We start from the raw sequence: 20,211 nt of genomic DNA on the forward strand, positions 1-20,211 counted from the left end.
GTGTATGGCAGGCTATGTGGTAACAAGGCCTGGTTGTGGGGGGCTGGGACATGGGAGAGTTTAGCCCTAAAATTATTGAACACAGTATTGAGTCTGGAGGGCTGTATGGTCCCCAAGCGGAAAATGAGGTGTTGTTCCTCCAGCTTGCATTGGGCTTCACTGGAACACTGCAGCAAGCCAGAGACAGAGGTGTTGGCCAGGAAGCAGGGGGGTGCATTGAAGTGGCGGGTAACAGGTAGTTCAGGGTCGTTTTTGCAAGCAGAACATAGATATTCTGTGAAGCGGTTGCCAAGTCTACACTTTGTTTCCCCAATGTAGAGGATTGTGAGCAGGGAATGCAGTAGACTAGATTCTCGGACGTGCAGGTGAAGTGTCGCTTCACCTGGAAGGTATGATTGGGCCCTTGGATACTGGGGAGGAAGAAGGTAAATGGGCAGCTGTTGCACCTTCGGTTACAGGGCAAGGTACCGTTGGGCTGTGGGGAGGTTTTGGGGGTGAAGGAAGTGTGGACCAGGGTGTCCCAGAGGGAATGGTCCCTGCAGAAGGCGGACAAGAGAGGGGAGGGGAATATGTGTCTGGTGGTAGCATCTTGCTGGAGGTGGCGAAAATGGCATCTGATGATCTTCTGGATGTGAATGCTGGTGGAATGGTATATGAGGATAAAAGGAACCCTATAGCTGTTGTGGAAGGAAGAGAAAGGGTGAGGGCGGAAGTGTGAGAGATGGGTCGGACCTGGTTGAGGGCCCTGTCGACAATGAAGCTGGGGAATCCTTGGTTGAGGAAGAAGGTGGACATTTTGGAGGATCCCTTTACGAAGAAAATGAGAGGAGTTGAAAGAGAAGTTGTTGAGGGTTGCCATGGTACCCACATGGGCCCTAGTTATGCCTATCTCTTTGTGGGGTACTTGGAACATTCCTTGTTCCAGTTCTATTCTGGTCCCCACCCACAACTCCTTCTCTGGTACATCAATGATATCATTGGTGCTGCTTCACTCTCTTGTCTGGAATTGGAAAACTTAATCAATTTTGCCTCCAATTTCCACCCTGCCCTCACTTTCACCTGGTCTATCTCCGACTCCTCTCTTCCCTTCCTCGACATGTCTATTTCTATTTCTGGCGATAGACTGGCCACTAACATCCATTACAAACCCACTGACTTCCACAGCTACCTGGACTACACATCCTTACACCCCACTTCCTGTAAAGACTCCATCCCATTCTCTCAGTTCCTCAGTCTCCGTTGCATATGTTCAGATGAGGCCAACTTCGACAAGAGAGTCTATGAAAATGCCGACCTTCTTCCTTAACCGAGGATTCCTGTAGTCGGCAAGGTATATCTTTACATTTCAAAAAAGGTGTAACATTTCAAATTCTTCAGTCCTCTGGCTCTGACCTAGAATCTAGGACTGGAAAATGTCGGACCATATGCTTTCTGTACTTGCTTTCGTTGGTTTTTTTAGATGCACCTCATCCAGTCCTGATTCCATAAAATCACGTGGCCAATAACATATCTATTTTAATCATTTCACCCATCTGAAATACTACTTCTTTCACCACAACCTAGACATTTTTGTTCATTTGTTTTCGGGAAGTGAGCATCACTGGCTCAGTCAGGCTCAGATTGATTACTCATCTGGATTGCTTAGCCAACCGCCTAGTTATATTCTCCCTGCCACCAAACTCACTGAGGGAGGGTAGGAGGCCTGGGGGTGGTGTCCAGGAGGAGGACTTTTCTGATGAAGGGTCTAGGCCTGAAACGTCAGCTTTTGTGCTCCTAAGATGCTGCCTGGCCTGCTGGGTTCATCCAGCTCCATACTTTGTTATCTCGGATTCTCCAGCATCTGCAGTTCCCATTATCTCTGATCACTGAGGTAGGGCACAACATTCCATCTAAAATATTTCTGAACAATGCATTATTATTTTGCGCTTATCAGGCTGGTTTCTGTATTAAACTCAGTGATAATACTTCTGAGTTTATGGGTTCAAAGCCCAACCTAGAAACCAAGTCACAAAATCTATCAATGTTGGAGGTGCCATTTTCAGATGGGATATTAAACCAATGCCCTGATTGTCCTTGCACTATTTTTAAAAAAATTGGAATTATTGCAGTGTTCTCAAATATCTTTTCATTACCCTCACATAAAGAGATTATCACATTATTACCATATTATTGGAGGAGCTGTCAGTGTACAAGTTGATCACTATGTTTCCCATATTCTGTAGAATAAAATTGTTTAGCTATAACAGCACCTTGAGATATCAATGGTCATGGAAAGTGTCTTATGAATGTAAGTTGTTATTACTGTCATTGCTTTATTAGGTATTCTCTGGAATACAATGACATTATTATTTATCGGAAACAGAATTTGACACTTACACACCCCCTGTTGTTAGTCACCAACAGTCCCCGTTCACAACTATTCACCCTCCCAGCTTGATCGTTAGCAACTGCTTTGTCTGTCCAACTCTCCTTCTCTCTCTTTGGGATCTATCCTATTGTTTATTCCTGACTCCACCCACCTCCCTATTTTCTGCATATAAACTGGCATTTTTCCAGCCACTTATCAGTTCTGAAGAAAGGTCACCGGACCCGAAACGTTAACTCTGTTTTCTCCTTCACAGATGCTATCAGACCTGCTGAGCTTTTCCTGAAACTTTGTTTTTGTTCCTGATTTACAGCATCCGCAGTTCTTTTGGTTTTTATTTAGAACTTGATATTTTACTACTTATGGACCAAAACTGCTCTTTATAAAATCCAGTTTTGTGCAGTACTAATGATTGCGCAGTCTTCAGTCACATTTGTAACTTCTCAGATAATATAGCAATCAGTGCAAGTACAGCAAGAATGGCCAGACCTAGGATGGTAAGTGGAAAGTAGTGTTCACACCACTCGAGGGCTGGGCCATGACTACCTCCCAACAAGAGAGAATCTAAATACGCCTACATGACACTGAGCAACATTACCTTAATTGAAATCCCCCACTGTCAACTAGTCCAGCCATAAATTACTGTGGTCAGAAAAGCAAATCAAAAGCTGGAACCTCAGCAGCAGGCAACTCACCTGACTCTCCAAAAGGCTTGCTCACCACCTACAAGGCACAAGTCAGTAATGTGATTGAATTATTCTCACTTGCTTAGACAAGAATCCTCAAGCTTGATATCATCTAACATAAAGCAGCCTGATTACTTGGCCCCCCCATCCACTATCTTAAATATTCAGTCTCTCCACCAGTACTTTACAGTGGCAGCAAAATTTAGACTGCATTACCTTAGAACATAGAACAATACAGTGCAGAACAGGCCCTTCGGCCCTTGATTTTGCGCCGACCTGTGAACTAATCTAAGCCTGTCCCCCTACACTATCCCATCATCATCCATATGCTTATCCAAGAACTGTTTAAATACCCCTAATGTGGCTGAGTTAACTACATTGGCAGGCAGGGCATTCCACGCCCTTACCACTCTCTGAGTAAAGAACCTGCCTCTAACATCTGTCTTAAATCTATCACCCGTCAATTTGCAGCTGTGCCCCCTCATACAAGCCGACATCATCATCCTAGGAAAAAGACTCACTGTCCACCCTGTCTAATCCTCTGATCATCTTCCAAAGGCATTATATCCATCACCTAGAAGAACAAAGGTAGCAGGTTCACTTGTCATTCACTTCCAAATACTTGCACTTTGGCAGAAAGGAGAGGTTGACAATAGACAAGGCAGGCTCCTACAGTGCACAAGAACAAATATGAAGGGTTAATGTGCACAGATTTTGAAGGTGACAGGCAAGAGTAGTTTGCAAACCATCTTGGTCATCATAAAAACACTTAAGTACAAAAGCAGGCACATTTTGCTCACCCTATAAAACACTTTGTTTAGGCCACAAGTAGAGTATTGCCATAGTTCTGATTATCACCCTTTAGGAAGGATCTGAGGATCATTGAGAATGTGTAGAAGACATTTACTATTGACCAGGAATTTTCTCTACAAGGTAATCTGGGAAAATATGGGGGTATTATTTGAGCAGGTAATTGTGGGAGATTTGATGGAACTTTACAAGATCATAAAACATTTGGATAAGATAGACCAGCAGAATCCACCATTCGCTGGCAGTACAAGTACTGGGCAAAAGATGCAGAAAGAATGGATTCCTGTACCACAAGTGACTGACTCAATCCGAAACAAAAACACAAGTTGCTAGAACAAGTCAGCAGAACTGGCAGCATCTTTGGAGAGAAATCAGTTAATGTTTCAGGTCCACAAACCTTTCCTCAGAACGGAGTCACTGGACCCGAAACGTTAACTATGCTTTCCCCCCACAGATCCTGCCAGATCTGTTGAGCGTTTCGTGAAAGTTCTGTTTTTGTTTCTAATTTACACCATCCACAGTTCTTTCAGGTTTTATTTAGTATTTAACTCACTGCCACATCTCTTTTAGGCATGCTCACCTTGAAGAAGTAGAGATAACAAGGTGTGGAGCTGGATGAACACAAGCAGCATCTTAGGGGCAGGAAAACTGACGTTTCGGGCCTAGAACTTTTTCTTAAGAAGGGTCTAGGCCCGAAATGTCAGCCTTCCGGCTCATCTGATGCTGCTTGGCATGCTATGTTCATCCAGCTCTACACCTTGTTGTCTCAGACTCCAGCATCGGCAGTTACTACTATCCCACATTGAAAAAGTTCTGCTGACTCAATCAGCATCGGAACGTAACAACAATTGTTGTCCATTTAGTTCCTCAAACCTGCAAGTCTGAGGTTTCTCAGGGTCTAGGCCTGAAATGTCAGCTTTTGTGCTCCTGAGATGCTGCTTGGCCTGCTGTGTTCATCCAGCTCCACACTTTGTTATCTCGGTTTCACCACCCCCTCCTCAACATCAATTAAAAATAGACGATAAATCTCATATTTGCTAGGGGAGTTCTGCTTTTACTTTGTAATCTTAAACGTGCACTTTCTTTAAAATCAATTTTTAAATCGGTATTATTGCATCGAATTTTATCGTTTTGGTTTTTTTTGCCCTGGTCCATGTTAATGGTCCGTTGGTTTGGAAGGATGTTCGATGCATTGTATCTTGTAAGATAAACTGCTGCTTCTGGTTCAGATTCATTATTATCATCTACCTCTAGACATTTCACACTTGAAAATAAAGCTTGCAATGCCTTCGACTCCTTTTCTGTCCGTAAACCGTCCGTTATTTCTCCCTGTGTTAAGACCAGAGGACACTTTTCTGCGGAAGGCAGCGGTCAGGTCTCGGCGAGGGGGGGGGGAGGGTGTGGTGGAGGAGAAGAGCTTCTGATGGGCCGACCGTGAGGATCCTGGAGTTGAACCCGATGCTGGGGCGCCCCTTGCGCGGGAAGGCTAATGGTCGGCCTGTCTGCCTCCCGGCAGCGCAGCGCACTGCAGTTGAAATGGCCGCCGCGGTATCGTCGAGTCGCCTGTGCGACAGTAACCCAGCAACTCCGGGAGTACAGTCCAGCAAGGTGGGTGACTGAGGCTGCGGCGAAACGGTGCTCGGACTGGTGTTGTTATGGTTCCCCCAGCATGTGGGAAGGGGAAGATGTACGATCGTCGTTGTAGATTTTATCCGATCTCTGGGTTGAAACTGGGACCGTTCAAGTGCAATAAACCGTCCGCTCAGAGCAGAGCGGCCGATTGATGTTGTGTTTCTCGCTCAGCACAGCCAGCTGGTACTGACGCGCGCGGTGAGGTCTCTACATACTCTATTCTCAAACTGTTCAAAGTAGGGTCCTGTCACCAGTTGTTCATCTCTACCTCCCAGTTCAGTATTTGTAAAGTTAAATCATCACGATTCCTAGGATGTTTTTTTTTAAATTCATAATTTGAACGTTGGCCCAGATTTTCTGATGGTCAGAACCTTTTCTGAATTGAAGGTGCGAGTTGTTTAAGGGGACCCTGTAAACTCTTCAGTGTAGGACACTCTGAAGGAATTGCCCGGGAAGTTGACTTTTCTTTTGGAAAATCCCTGTCCCTTTAAATTGGAGAATTCAGGGGGTTTCGATTAAACAAGTAGACATTCAGGAAAAGTTATTAAATGTCCATTCTTAACGGCCGAGTAACTATCAGACTGAAAAAGGGGCCTTCTTGTGACAGCAGCGGTAGTGTCCTTTCCCTCGTCCAAGTTCCACCTGCTTCAGAGATAATCATAGAATCCCTACTGAGTGGAAACAGGCCATTTAGCCCATCTGGCACTGTGCTAACCACCGTGCTGCTGGCTGTCAAGACATCTCTGGTTGATTGCATCCCACTTGCCTCACACACCCATACTATATCTCCTTCATACTCTCAACGCCTTCGAGACCCTGATCTAACATTGTTTTCCCCTCCACTTTAAGACCCAACATCTCCCCTTGTCGTCAGACCTGACACCTCCCTGTGTGTGTGCGCGTGCGCGCGCCTCAAGTCACCCCATCCCCACTGCTGGATCTAACTGCAACTTTGTCCTGCAGTCAGACCATGCCTCAATCTGATATCTCCCACCTACCCTCAACACTCCACTTACCTGGTACCCCACTCATCTGGCATCTTATATACCTGGACCTTTGTGTCCCCGACCCGTCTGATATTCCTAGCCTTCTGGCATCCTACCCCACACTTGCCTTGCATATGAAATAGAGATACCAGTGTTGGACTGGGGTGAACAAAGTCAGAAGTCATATGACACCAGGTTGTAGTCCTAACAGGTTATTTAAAGTCACAAGCTTTCGGAGTGCTGCTCCTTCATCAGGGTGGAGTGGCTACCTGCTGAAGGAGGAGCACTCTGAAAGCTTGTGATTTTTAAATAAACCTGTTGGAGCATAACCTGGTGTAGTGTGACTTCTGACTTTGTCTTACGTACTTGCTGTTTGGCACCAGCTGTCAATGGCTGCCTGAGATTCTAAACCTTCACACTTCAGAATACACCTGTTGACCACTTTGAGAAATGGAGTGTGAGTTGCCTTCCCCTAACACTTCTGCACTTTGCGAGATCTGTCAGAATGGAAATACAGCTCCACATTTCTGAAGGAACCCTGATCAGAATCTGTCAGAAATGCGAACTGCTTTTGTTGCATAAAAGTGGAGATTGCCACTCATTGGAAAATTCACTTTTTTCCCCCCCCCAATTTTTTTCAAACTTTTTATTTAATCCCTTGTTATTTCAGTAAAAGGGAATAAGTAGCAAAATACTACAGATGTTTGAAATCCTAGCTATGTAGAGGAAGCACTCTGGGTCAGACAGCATACCAATTTGGACAGCATTTCTCTTAACAAAATATCTGTGATTTTGCAGAAAGCTATAAAGCAAAATTTGACACTGAGCTGTATAAGGTTACATGGGGACAAGTGACCAATGTTTGCTCAAAGAGAGATTTTGCTGAGCATCTTGAAGGATCCAGCCAAACAAATTGTCTGTTTTATTTTTGAGTTTCTTGTGACTGTACTGTGACTCAATTATAGCACTCTTGCTTCTGAATCACAGGACCCCTGTCTCAAGTCCCACTTTTGACCTCAAGGACAAAAATCAAAGTTGACTCTCCAGTGCAGTACTGAGGGAGGGCAGCAGAATTGGGCATGCTATATGTTGGATGAAAAATTAAAGTGAGGCCTTTGATGCAATGGATGTACAAGGTCCTGTCAGAATATTTCAGAGGCCATATTAAGACCATGAGACATAGGAGCTGAAGTAGGCAATCCTGCCCATTAAGTTTGTATTGCCACTGAATGAAATAGTGGCTGATCTGATAATCATCAGTTCCACTTTCCTCCATATCCTTGCTTTCCTTATTGATTGGCAATCTGTCTCAGCCTTGAAAATACAGCAAACTTTGTTTTAACCAGCACCTTATGATCTGGCAGTCTCAAAAAACCAGTGAAAATTATTTACCTAAAATACCACAAAGTATTATTCTGTCCAATTATTGTAGTTTTTAAATTTATTTACCTCCATATACATATGCCTGTTGTTCAATCAAATGGCCACACGAGATATCAACAATTAATTAATTTCCAAGTCAATTTCTCCTCAAATGCCGCAATCTACTGTAACGTCCAAGCACTCGGTTGACAGTGTGAGTGAGAAGGTTCTCTCCAGAAAGTTTTATCTCAGGCAAAGTTGCATTATTATTTAAGTGATTTATGTTGTAAATAAAATATAACAGTGATGGTTATACACCCCACATTATGTTTCTATTACTTAGTATGCGTATTTTTACATTGATTAATTCGACCTCTTGATCCGCTGGAACATTTGATCAACTGGCTCATTCCTGATCCCATAGGTGCAGTTTAATAAAGGTTTGCTGTATTTAATGACCCAGTATCAACAGCCCTCTGCATAAAGAATTCCATTGATTGACTACCCTCTCAGAGGTGCTGTGTGCAAATTGTCTGCCATATTTTTCATGTCACAGCAGTGGCTTCATTTGAAAAGTACTTTGTTGATTACGAAGAGCTTTGAGCTGTACAATGGCCATGCAAAGTGCTTTTATAAGTACAAGTCTGTTATTTGTTTCACTCGCCACTCCAGGAAGATACAGAGGAGACTTCAAATGATGATGCCACAAGCCAGCCTGCCAAGCGCCGACGTATGGGATCTGGAGATAGCTCAAAAAGCAGTGACACAACTCAGGACTTCAGGTACACTTTTATTCTTGGTTTTAAAGCTTCCATGTTTTTCCCTAATGAAGTGAATTGGTTGGAAAAATACAGGTGTTGATGCTGTGGTAAAATATCCATCTTTGTCCTCCTTGAGAAATTGGGAACATATTATTTAGCTGGTGTTATTATCTCCATGTAATCTCACCACTGAGATTGCGATGCACTCGCACATATTGACACCATTACCTTTCTTTCTAGCTGAGCTGTAAGGATTGCTTGGTACTGAAAGATATTTTTTGTTCTCAGCTCCAGCTATTTTCCAGCAGAGATGTTAACAGAATATAAGTGGCCAGCTGATGACACGGGGGAATATTACATGCTTCAGGAACAAGTTAGTGAATATTTAGGTGTGACATCATTCAAGCGTAAATACCCAGGTAGGGTTTTTAAGCTTCAGTTTGGAATGTAATATGTTCAGAAAATTTTTTATGTATTGGGATATGTTATGTGTAATCATAAAAATGTCAAATGTCATTCATTACATTTAGATTGGCATTTGATAAATTTGCTGTAAATGCCATGCAACTATCATTTGGCCATCATGGTTCTGAAACAGGTCATTTTGTTTTGTGGCACACTGCTACTTTTAGGTAGAGCCTTCAGAATCTCAAAGTAATAGTTCTCTGTATCTACTACACCACTGTTGTCCTCTGATTGAAACTCTATCCTGCACAAATCCACAGGAAAGCCATTGTGTACCAAGGATCCTCTAACAATAATATCTTTAAGGAAATCTGCAAATCTTAACCGATCTGGCCTATGTGTGACTCCAGACCCAAAGTAATGTGGTTTACTGCTAACTACTGTCTGAAATGGCCTAGGAAGCCACTCAGTTCAAGGGCTTAGGGGAGACCAACAATGCTGGCCTTACCAGTGAGACCCACATCCCATGAAAGAATAAAATTAACAGTGTAAACTATTGGTCATTTTATGCCTGTGTTTGTCTGACAGAAAAGATTATGAAGAAGGTGCAGCCTGCCATTAGAATTAATTAATTTTAATGCTTTCAAATAAACGATAACATGTTCTTTGCCAGATCTGGAAAGACGCGATCTATCTCACAAAGAGAAATTATATCTAAGGGAGATGAATGTTATCACAGAAACCCAGTGCACTTTAGGTAAGTTGTCTGCTGAGTTGTCATCATGTTCGACTTGTTTTTTGCCTTGTCTGAATGGGATCATTATTATGAATGTATTTACGTAGCAATGGGTGTTATATAAGTGTGTGATTGCATATACTAAGTCAAATGATCAGCATGAAATAGTTACCAAGTAGTCGCACTGGGTAAATAGCTTTCTTCTGAATTTCCTGAGTGGTGAGAATGTGGAACTTGCTATAATAGGGAAATAGTGTAGGTGAATAATAGAGATGCACTCATGGGAAAATTTTTGGTAAACATGTTGGGGTGAATAACAGTGTGATTCAGTGTGAATATCTCCTCATTCTCTCTTTTTAGATGTATACAACCATAACAATTAGGAGCAAGAACAGGCCACTCAGCACTTGAACCTGCTATGCCATTCAAAAAGATCATGGCTGATCTAATTACTCCACATTCCTGCCTGTCCCAATAACCTTTCACCCCCTAGTTTATTACAAATCTACCTTCAAAAATTTAAATCTTTACTTCCACCCCCTTTTAAGTAAGAGAGATCCAAAGACTCATGATATTCTGAGAGAAAAGCTTTCTCCTCAGCTCTAACGTAAATGGACAAGCTCTTTATTTTTGAACAGTGACTCTTATGTCTAGATTCTTCCACAAAACAAAAAGATCTTTTGCCATGTGCTGTTGTCAAGACTCTTCACGGTCATTTATGCTTCAACCAAGCCACCACTTACTCTTCTAAACTCCAAAAGATACAAGCCTAGCCTGTCCATCCTTTCCTTAGAAGACATCTCTCCCCTCCCAGATAACAGTCCAGTAAGCTTTCTGTGAACTGCTTCCAACGCATTTACATCCTTTCTTAAATAAGACGACTGATAGTCTACACGGCATTTTAGATGTGGACTCACCAATGCCTTGTCTAGCTGACGAATAACCTCCTTTACTTTGTAATCAGTTACCCTTGCAATGAATAACATTTTATTAGCTTTCCTACTTGTTCAACCTGTATACAAATCTTTCGTAATTCATGCAGCCCTGTTACTCTGCATTTCGGGTCTCTGCAGCCTCTCATGATTTGGATAATGTACTTGTGTTTTAACCTTTCTACCAAAATGAACATTTTCACATTTTCCCACCTTATACTCCATTTGGGAGATCATCTAACCTGCCTGTATCCCTTTGTAGCTTCCTATATCCTCTTCATGACTTACTTCCCTACATATCTCTATGTCATTGGCAAATTTGGCAACCAAATCCAACTCTTCATCCAAGTCAGTTAAATAAATTGTGGTCCCTGTTGAATACAACTTGTCACGTCTTGCCAATCAGAAAATGACCTTCTATGCCTACTCTGTTCCTTGAAACAAATTTTTCCCTAACCAATATGTTGCCCACTGCATCATTTTCCACAATAACCTTTGACATGGCACTTCATCAGATGTCTTCTCTAAACTGAAGAACAATATGTCTGTTTTATCCACAATACATATTCTGTATTCCATATCAAGAGTATATGAACACCAACTGGCTACAAAAAGATGTGACCAATACTCGCTCATCTCAATCCACACGGACAAGAAGAACCACAACTTTGATTGGGACAACATCCAGATCCTTGGACAGGTAGGCAGAGACAAGCATGAGAATTCCTGGAAGCATGGCACTCCACGAAGCAGGCTATTAATAAACACATTAAACTTGACACCATATACATTTCATGTTGGAGGAAAGCCAGAAGTGAGGCAATCCATCGTAACAGTTTTAACAACCAGGCGGGAATACATACCGACGCTTCGTCAGAGGCTGCACTGAGGATGTTACTCAACATGGTAATGAAATGTCTGCAGAACAACAAATCAGCTCGGCAAACCAACCAACCTCAACACTTACAACCCGAGCTACAGATCTACTCCAAAACCTTAGTTACTTGCATCCACTATGATGAAGACTGATACAAAACACTAGTTCAGTAGATATACAATCTTCTTATTTTCCATTAATACTTCCCAGACTACCTTTCATGAGAAGTGTATTCCATCACACTCCTGGCTTGTATCTTGTAAATGCTGGATTTGAGAGGTCTGGAGGTGATTTGAATTTCTAGACTCTGGCCTGCTGTTGTAGCCACAGTATTGATATGGCTAATCCAGTTCATTTTCTTGTTAATAGTAGTCCTAAGGATGTTGTATTGGCAAATTCAGTGGTAGTAATGCCATTGAATGTCATATTGCTGCTGACCTTTTTTATTCCACGATCTATAATTTTTCTCCTGGTCTGTTGTGTGGCACTGTTTTAAATACCTTCTGAAAGCTCATATATATCATATCAATCGCATTGATGTCATCAAACATTTCTGTTACCTCTTCAAAAAAACTTCAGTAAGTTAGTAAAATATGATTTTCCCATTAGAAATCTACACTGACTGTTCCTAATCAAACCACGTCATTGCATGTAACGACTGATTCTACCCTGAATAATCTGTAGAAGCTTCCCCATCACTGTAGTTAAACTGACTGTCATCTGTAATCGCTGGACTTACCCTTACAGCCTTTCTTGAATGATGCCATAAGGTTAGCAATTTTCCAGTCTTCTGGCATTTCTCCTGAGTCTTGGGAAGACTGAAAGGTTGTGGCGAATACTCTGCAATTTCCACACCCTCTATCTTCAAAATTTTGGATGAATCTCAACCAGTTTTGGTGTCTTGTCACCTTTTAAGTACTAACAATCTATCGAACAATTCAGCCCTATCAGTTTTGAGCCCTATTCGTGACTGAGAGCTCTCCTATGTCACAATCACCTGGGTACCGCTTCTCTCTTTGGTGAAGACGGGTACGAAGTATTCTTTCAATTTCTGAGCCATGTATGCTGTCTCCAGGTGTAAATCTCCTTTTTGGTTCTATTCCTTTTACCACTCTTTTGCTATTGATATTTTTTAAGTCCACAAAAGACTTTGGCATGTCTCTTTATGTTGGTTGCCACTCTTTTCTCATAATTTTTCTTTTCTTCTCTTATTTGCATTTTCAAACCTTCTGAACCTTCCAAATACTTCTTCGTTCACTATCTGACACTTGTCATAAATTTCTTCTGATATTCTTCGTCATCCAGGAAGCTCTGGATTTGTTTGTTCTAGTTTTCTCATTTGTGGGAATATACCCTGACTGTACCAAACCGTCTCCTCTTTTGTAGGTAGCCCATTGTTCAATTACTGTTTTTGCTGTCAACCACTTGGTTCAGCCAATCCTTTGTGGCTCCACTCTTACCCCATTGAGGTATGCTGTCTACTATTTGCTTTTTCTGTCTCTGGATTAATGCATGTCTGTCACCACCACCATCCTGAATCATACAAGACAATAACCATTGTCTCCTAAATGGTCCCGAAGTAATACTCGGCTTACCTCATTTCCAAGAACCAGTTTCAATGATGTATCCTTTCTTGTTAGGCTGGAAACTTGCTGTAGGGAACTCTCCAGCACAAAATCCTGGAACACTTGCCCCACAAACTACAAGTAACCCAGTCTATGCTTGGTAACTGTTGTCTCTCATTATAACTACTCTATAATGTTGATGTTTCTTTGTGTTTTTCCTGCAGATTTTTACCCTGTTTGTTCTTTAGTTCTAGACAAATGGATAGGGTTAGGGTTAGGACCCTCTGAAACATCTCTTTCTCCAGCGCTGCAATGCTGTCCTTTACCAATACTGCTATTCCTCCTCCTTCCCTTCATTTTCTATCTTTTCTGGACACCTTGTACCCAGGAATATTTAACATAACGTTGTGTCCCTTCTTTAAGCTGGGTTTCTGTTATTGCCACATCATCAAAATTCGACATGGCAATTTGTGCTTGTGACATCTCATCCCCCACCCCCAACCATCCCAAATCTTATTATATGATCAGTGCTTTCACATACATGCATAGTGGCCTGATTGGATTTAGTTGTTTTCCTTGTAACTCTACTTCACCTTCTAACTTGCTGTTGTCTATGCTAGTGTCAGTTATATCCGGTCTTCTTGCTATTCTCCCTCGGCTCCTGTACCACTACCAACTTACTTCAAAGCCTTCCCAATAGCATTAGCGAAAGACTACGGTGTTTTTATAATGGCAGTAGGTTCCGTTACAGAACAGACATTTCCTCGTGCGGGCAAGACCATAACGATAGACCAACAATATAAGATTGTCCAGGTAGACCCATTGTTTCAGCCTGCTCGTGCCCCACAGAATTAATCTCTTAACACATCTTCACAGCAATATAAGATAGTCACCGAGAAATCCAACAGGGAATTCAGAAGGAACTATTTTACCTGAACAAAGAACTGTGGATGCTGGAAATCTGAAACAGAGACAGAAATTGCTGGAGAATCTGAGCAGGTCTGGTAGTATCTGTGGAGAGAAAGCAGAAGCAACATTTAAGAGTGTTGGTGAGAATGCTTCTTGAGGGAGTGGTTGAGATAAATGATTCAGATACATTGAAGACTGAGCTAGATAACATGAGGAGAAGGAAATTAGATGAATAATGGAAGAAAGCTCAAGTGGGGAGGCGATGGTGTCAGGCTATATCATTGGACTAGTAATCCACAAACACCCCAGCTGAGGACATGGGTTTGTATCCCAACATGACAAATGGTGAAATTTAAATACTTTAATGAAACTAGCCTAATGGCAATCATATAATTACTGTAGATTGTCGTGAAAACCCCTCTGATTTACCATCCTTTTAAGGGAAGCATATCTGCCATTATTACCTGCTCTGGCCTCTTTGTGACTCCAGGTCCACCACAAAAATGTGGTTGACTCTTAACTGCTGTCTGACAATTCAAAATAGGTATTCAATACTGACTATGAATTAATTTTGAATAAAACAATATTCACTGGCATGAATGATCCAAAATGGCATTGTTAGAGGCCATTTCTAATGTTTTCCTCTGATTCTGTTCTCACTTGGAAGAAGGGAGGTTTTTCCATAGTATCTGATGAAGAATCACTGGTGAGCATATCATTGTGGTTCAGGATAGTCTACTTGCTGAAATCTACCCCCTTTCTATTATGGGTGGGAGGGGATGGATGGATGGCTGTGTATCAAGCCTTTAGTATTTTTTTTCTGCAGACAACTTGGTAGAGGATGATAAAAGTCAATTTGAAAGAAATCTTTGATCCAAATGTGGGAACTGGAATACAAATGTGATCTAGCTTTTCAACAGAAATCTGGTTTATCTTGTGGGAACAGCATAGAAATTCTGACTACGTGATTATTGGTACAGGATCCTTGACTTGTTACCTTAACTTTGACCTTTGTTAGCTAGAGGTCAAGGCTCAACTTGTCACTTGGCTAAAATGTCACATAGGAACATATGAATACATAGGAGCAGAAGTAGATCATTCAGCCTCACAAACCTGCTGCATTGTTCAATAAGACCATGGCTGATCTCTTTTGTGTTTTGAATCCATGCTTCCCTGACATTTGATTTTCCCTTCCTATCAAGAATCTGTCCACCTTTGTCTTAAAAAAATTTAATGACCCCTGCCTCCACTATTTTCTGAGACTGTGATTTCCAAAGTTGTACAGCCCTCTGAGGAAAAATAGTCATCTCTCCTGAAAGGGCAACTGTAATAGTCCACTTTATGTTGAAATGCCAAACAAAACTGATAAGATTTGAAGGACCCTATGTGTTAAGGTAAATGCTATTAATTTTAGTTCAGAATTATATGTGCTTAAAGATATAGTTGATATTTTTGTACAATGAAACATAGAACAAAAATCTGTGCTATATGTAAATACTGTACTTTTGCTCAGTGATCTAGAAATATCCTAGTCTGTTTGCTTTTGTGAGTTATCATGGGGAGAGGGAGGTTTGGTTTTGGTGGTATACATTCACTGAGCAGAGAGAAGTGAGTGAATTGAGGGCTTATCATATATATTCAGCAACCTCTGCGAGGAGAGGATGCTGTGACATGATTTGGTTAATGAAGTGAATGGAAAGAGTAATTTAAGACTAAATCATGGCAAGTCAGTACGGCCTGCTGGAGGATCCTTCCTTACAATGCCTGAAGTCAGGAATGTATCTGGTGTCTGACGTGTGTAGGAAGTATATCCAGCCTCAGCTTCTGAACATCCACCTCTTGGACCTGGAGCAGCAATTGGATTCACTGTCAAATATCCATATGGCTGAGATTGCCATGGTCACACAAGTTAGTAAAGAGTTCACAAGCAAAAAGGCAATGGGTGACCACCTGATAGTGTAATAGATCAAGGAAGTGAGTACAACGAACCTGGATCTATCTCCCATTGTCTAATAGATTTTCTATTTTGGATACTGCTGAGAAAGATGGTTTCTCGGGAGAATGCAGCAAGAGCCAAGTGTGTTGCACCAGGTGTGGCTTAGCTGTGTGGCAAGGGCCAACGTTGCAAGAATAATTGAGGGAGGGTTCTATTGTAAGGGGAACAGATAGTTTTTGTGGTTGCAGACATGAGGCCAGGATAGTTTGGAGCTTCTCTGGTGCCAGGGTCAAGGATGCCACTGAGAGGCTACAGAACATTTTGAAGGTCAGGAGAGAAGAATCTGAGATTGTGGTCCCTGTCAGTACTAATGAGAGAGATGAAAATAGAGAATGAGGTCCCTCAAGCCAAAAATAGGGAGTTAGGAGATAAATTATAAAACAGGATTTCAAAGGTTGTAATCTAAGGATAACTCCCAGTTCCACGTGTTAGTGGAATCAGGAGGAGGATGATTGACCAAATGAATACGTGATCAGATTCTGGGGAACAGAGGACCTGCCCAAACTAGATGGAACCAATATTCATGCAGTGGCATTTGCTTGAACAGTGTGGGGAGAATTTTAAACAAGTGTGGCATGGAACAGGAACTTGAGCAAGGAAGCAATAGGAAATCAAAGATGGAAATGGTAGAAATGAAAAATAAAGTAGAAAGCAAAAATGGAAGGCCGAGGAAATAATGGCAACTAAGTAAATGAACGAAAATGTCAAAACAAAAACAGTCTAAAGATTCTATATCTAAGTTGCATAGATCATTTGTCATATCATAGACAGCTTAACAGTGCAAATAGTTTTACACTGATATGATATGATTGCGATGGTGGAGATGTCGGGTAACCGAGAGTAGGAATTGAACATCCTAGAAAATTCCATCTTTAGGAGGGGCAGACAAATATGAAAAGGAGGTGGGGTGGAAATGTTGATGAAAGATGAAATACGTGTCCTAGTAAGAGAGGATGTTGGCACAGGGAATCTGGCTGTGTAATCAAGGAGTGCAGCTGAGCGCTATAAGGGACAGAAGACTTTTGTGAGACTTGACCTCTTAAACTATTGTGGTGAGATAGGGGATGACAAACCGGAAATTAGAGATGCATATCGTAAATACTCATGGTTGATTTTAATTGACACATAAGCTGGGAAAATCACTTTAGCAATAAAACTGTAGTGGATGAATTCCTGGAGTGTGTACAAGATTGATTTTTAAACTAATAAGTTAAGGAACCAAGTTGGGGCAGGTTATCCAAGATTTAGTTTTGAGCAATGCAAAGGGGTTAATAATCTTGGGGTGAGAAGGTCTTTTTCTAAAATGAAAATCAAACAACTGTTATGATGGAATTCTTCTTTGGGATAGAAAATAGTCATAACCAAAATTTGGGTCCCAAATCTAAACAGAAGAAACTATGAAGCTATGAGGGGAGAGTTGGCTGAGACTATGGAACTTCATTCAAAGGCATGATTGTGGACAAGGAATGGTTGCTATTGAAGGAGTTATTGCACGTATTGCAGCAGTTATACATTCTTTTCCAACAGAAGAATACAATAGGAAAAGTGGCCCAACCATGGTTTACAAAAGGAATTAAAGATCATATTTGGTTCCTAAGTGGAGTTGTAAAATGTTGCAAGAAGAAAATAAACAAGCCTAGGAAGCAATTTAGAATTCAGTCAAGAACCAACGAGTGGTTTAGGGAAAATAGTGATAAAAGTAAACTTGCAAGGAATGTAAAATTGACTGTTACAAGCTTCTTTAATTTTTCTTTTGTTTTTACTTAATTAATGAAGACAAATGTAGACCCGTTACATCTGAAACAAAAGAATTGGTAGTGAATAAGGAAATGACAGAGCAATTAAACAAACACTTAGAGCATAGGAGGCTGAGGGGTGACCTTATAGAGGTTATAAAATCATTAAAGGCATAGATAAGATGAATAGCTACAGTCTTCTCCAGGGCAGGGAAGTCCAGAACACGAAAGTATAGGTTTAAGGTGAGAGGGGAAATAGTTAAAATGGACTTGACGGGCAACTTTTTCACACAGATTGGTGCATGTATGGAATGAGCTGCCAGACGGAGTGGTTGGAGGCAGGTACAATTACAAATTTAAAAGACACTTGGTCGGGAATACGGATAAGAAAGGTTTCGAGGGATATGGGCCAAACACAGATAAAGGGGAATAATTCAGTTTAGAAAACCTGGTCAGCATGGACAAGTTGGGCCAACAGGACTGTTGCTGTGTTGTATGACTCTTCCTTGAATCTTCATGCAACTAAGAATAGACTTTCTCCGCTTCAAGCTACCCTGTTAAGGTTTGAATAAATACTTGAAACTTTCAACTTCACCTGAGGTAGCCTATTTCCTAACAGATCTAAACCTTCTCCTTTCAGCAGGACTAATTTCCTTACACATCCAGCTTCAGCCAAGACTTTTGCAAATCTGAAACTATGAAGTTTTTCCGAAGTTATGGGTGTTGATCCTAATTAAAAGAGAAAATAAAATCAATATCTGACCTTCTGGCTGAAAACCTAATGCACATATGCAAACTTTGGGAGAATTTTTACAAGTAAACAATAAAAAGTAATTTCCATTAGTCTCCAACAACTATTTTCTCTGACTGTGTGTTCTAGAAGAAATTATCATGCTACTGAAATCCCTAAAAGTTTATAATTAAAACTGTTTAGGCATGCAAGACAAAAACTCACGTGGCACTAATTCCAATCCATACTCAAGTAAATGATGTTCAATCATAGATATATCACAACCATATGGATTACAGTATATCCACAGATTCCTTTAACTACAATATGTGTCACTCTCTTGAAGAACAAAGCCCCGCTGACTCTTTCACATAATATTGAGTTTTTCCTAAATATACAGCTAGAGTCATTTTAATGTTTGATTTTAGCACCTTTCCACAAAAAAATCAAGCTAACCTGAGGAAGGGTCTCTGGACCAGAAACGTTAACTCTGTTTTCTCCTCCGCAGGTGCTGCCAGACCTGCTGAGCTTTTCCAGCAACTTTAGTTTTGTTCCTGCCTGTAGTTTCCTGTTTTCTGCCTCCTCCTATCCCTTCTTGAATAAAGGAATCATTATTTGCAACTTGAGTCCAGTGGAACCTTTGATGAACCTAGGCAATTTGGGAAAATTAACACCAGTGCATCTGCTACCTCATTTTCAACCTCTTTTAAGACCTTAGGGTGAAATCTATCTGGACCCAGAGACTTGTAATCCCACAGCTCCATTGGTTTACTATCGCTCTCCTCATGATTGTAATTTCACTAAATTTTCCACCTTCTTCCACCTTGCGTATATATAACTATTATTGCAGTGACTTTTATAGTCTCTGCAGTGAAGATAAAGTATTTGTTTATTTCATCAGCCATTTTCTTATTATTTACCAAGGGTGGTAGGGGCAGGTACCCTCAAGATATTTAAGAACAATTTAGATGAGTCCTAGAAATGCCATGGCTTCAGGCTAAGTGCTGAAAAAAAAGGATTAAGATAAGATAGATGCCTGATGAGTGTCACAACATAGAGGGCTGAAGGGCCTCTTTGTGTGTGTTAAAGCTCCGTGGTTTCTCATACTCTCTATGCAGGACACTTTTTCTATTTCTATCTATGTCATTGATATCTACATGGACTATAAACATTGGATTCTCCTGTTTCCAGTACAAATTCCTTTCCAGCCCTCCGGAGAAGTCTGAAATCCTGCTACAGTAGGCAGCACTTTCTCATGGACCCGCTCTCATTTTTGCAGACAACGGTGTCAGTCCTCCTCACTATACTGTACACTACAATAACTATATTCCTTGTTGCTCCCCCTGTTGAATGGCTTCCTGTACCATGGTGGAATGGTCAGTTTGCTTATCCACCCTGAAGCTCCTGTTTTCATCAAAGTTGACTGAGAAACCTTAGTCAATTGGACAATTGGAATGACTGTTATTCCTGTCACTTTGGGTCCCCTCACCGTCACACTCTCCTATTCCTGACCACTGACCAACAATAAATGCTTTCCTTTAGGTTTAACAGCTCTGAGAAGTGATGAAGTTATCGATCTGATGATCAAGGAATACCCGACCAAATATGCTGAATATGCTGTGGTTCTGCAGGACAGAGAGCGGCAGCAGATCACTGATCGCTACAAGGAATACTCGGTCAGTACTGGGGTAGTGGACTTAAAGTATGTTTTGATGCATAAAGT

General features: G+C 41.3%; 1 protein-coding gene across 2 annotated transcripts in view; it reads left to right on the plus strand.

Moving 5' to 3' along the window:
• Positions 1-5,305: 5,305 nt before the first annotated feature.
• The window catches only part of phf10 (PHD finger protein 10), a 31,420-nt gene continuing 16,514 nt past the window's right edge, over positions 5,306-20,211 (plus strand). Inside the window, exons 1-5 of one of the 2 annotated variants that reach the window (XM_048535840.1) lie at positions 5,306-5,469; positions 8,514-8,623; positions 8,891-9,021; positions 9,681-9,764; positions 20,031-20,164. In XM_048535840.1, coding sequence (XP_048391797.1) covers positions 5,320-5,469; positions 8,514-8,623; positions 8,891-9,021; positions 9,681-9,764; positions 20,031-20,164 — 609 coding nt within the window. In that variant the 5' untranslated portion in view covers positions 5,306-5,319. The remainder of the gene's footprint in view (positions 5,470-8,513; positions 8,624-8,890; positions 9,022-9,680; positions 9,765-20,030; positions 20,165-20,211) is intronic. The other variant, XM_048535841.1, reaches the window with a different exon arrangement.

This window comes from Stegostoma tigrinum, chromosome 9 (genome assembly GCF_030684315.1).
Source record: "Stegostoma tigrinum isolate sSteTig4 chromosome 9, sSteTig4.hap1, whole genome shotgun sequence".
Classification (NCBI taxonomy): domain Eukaryota; kingdom Metazoa; phylum Chordata; class Chondrichthyes; order Orectolobiformes; family Stegostomatidae; genus Stegostoma; species Stegostoma tigrinum.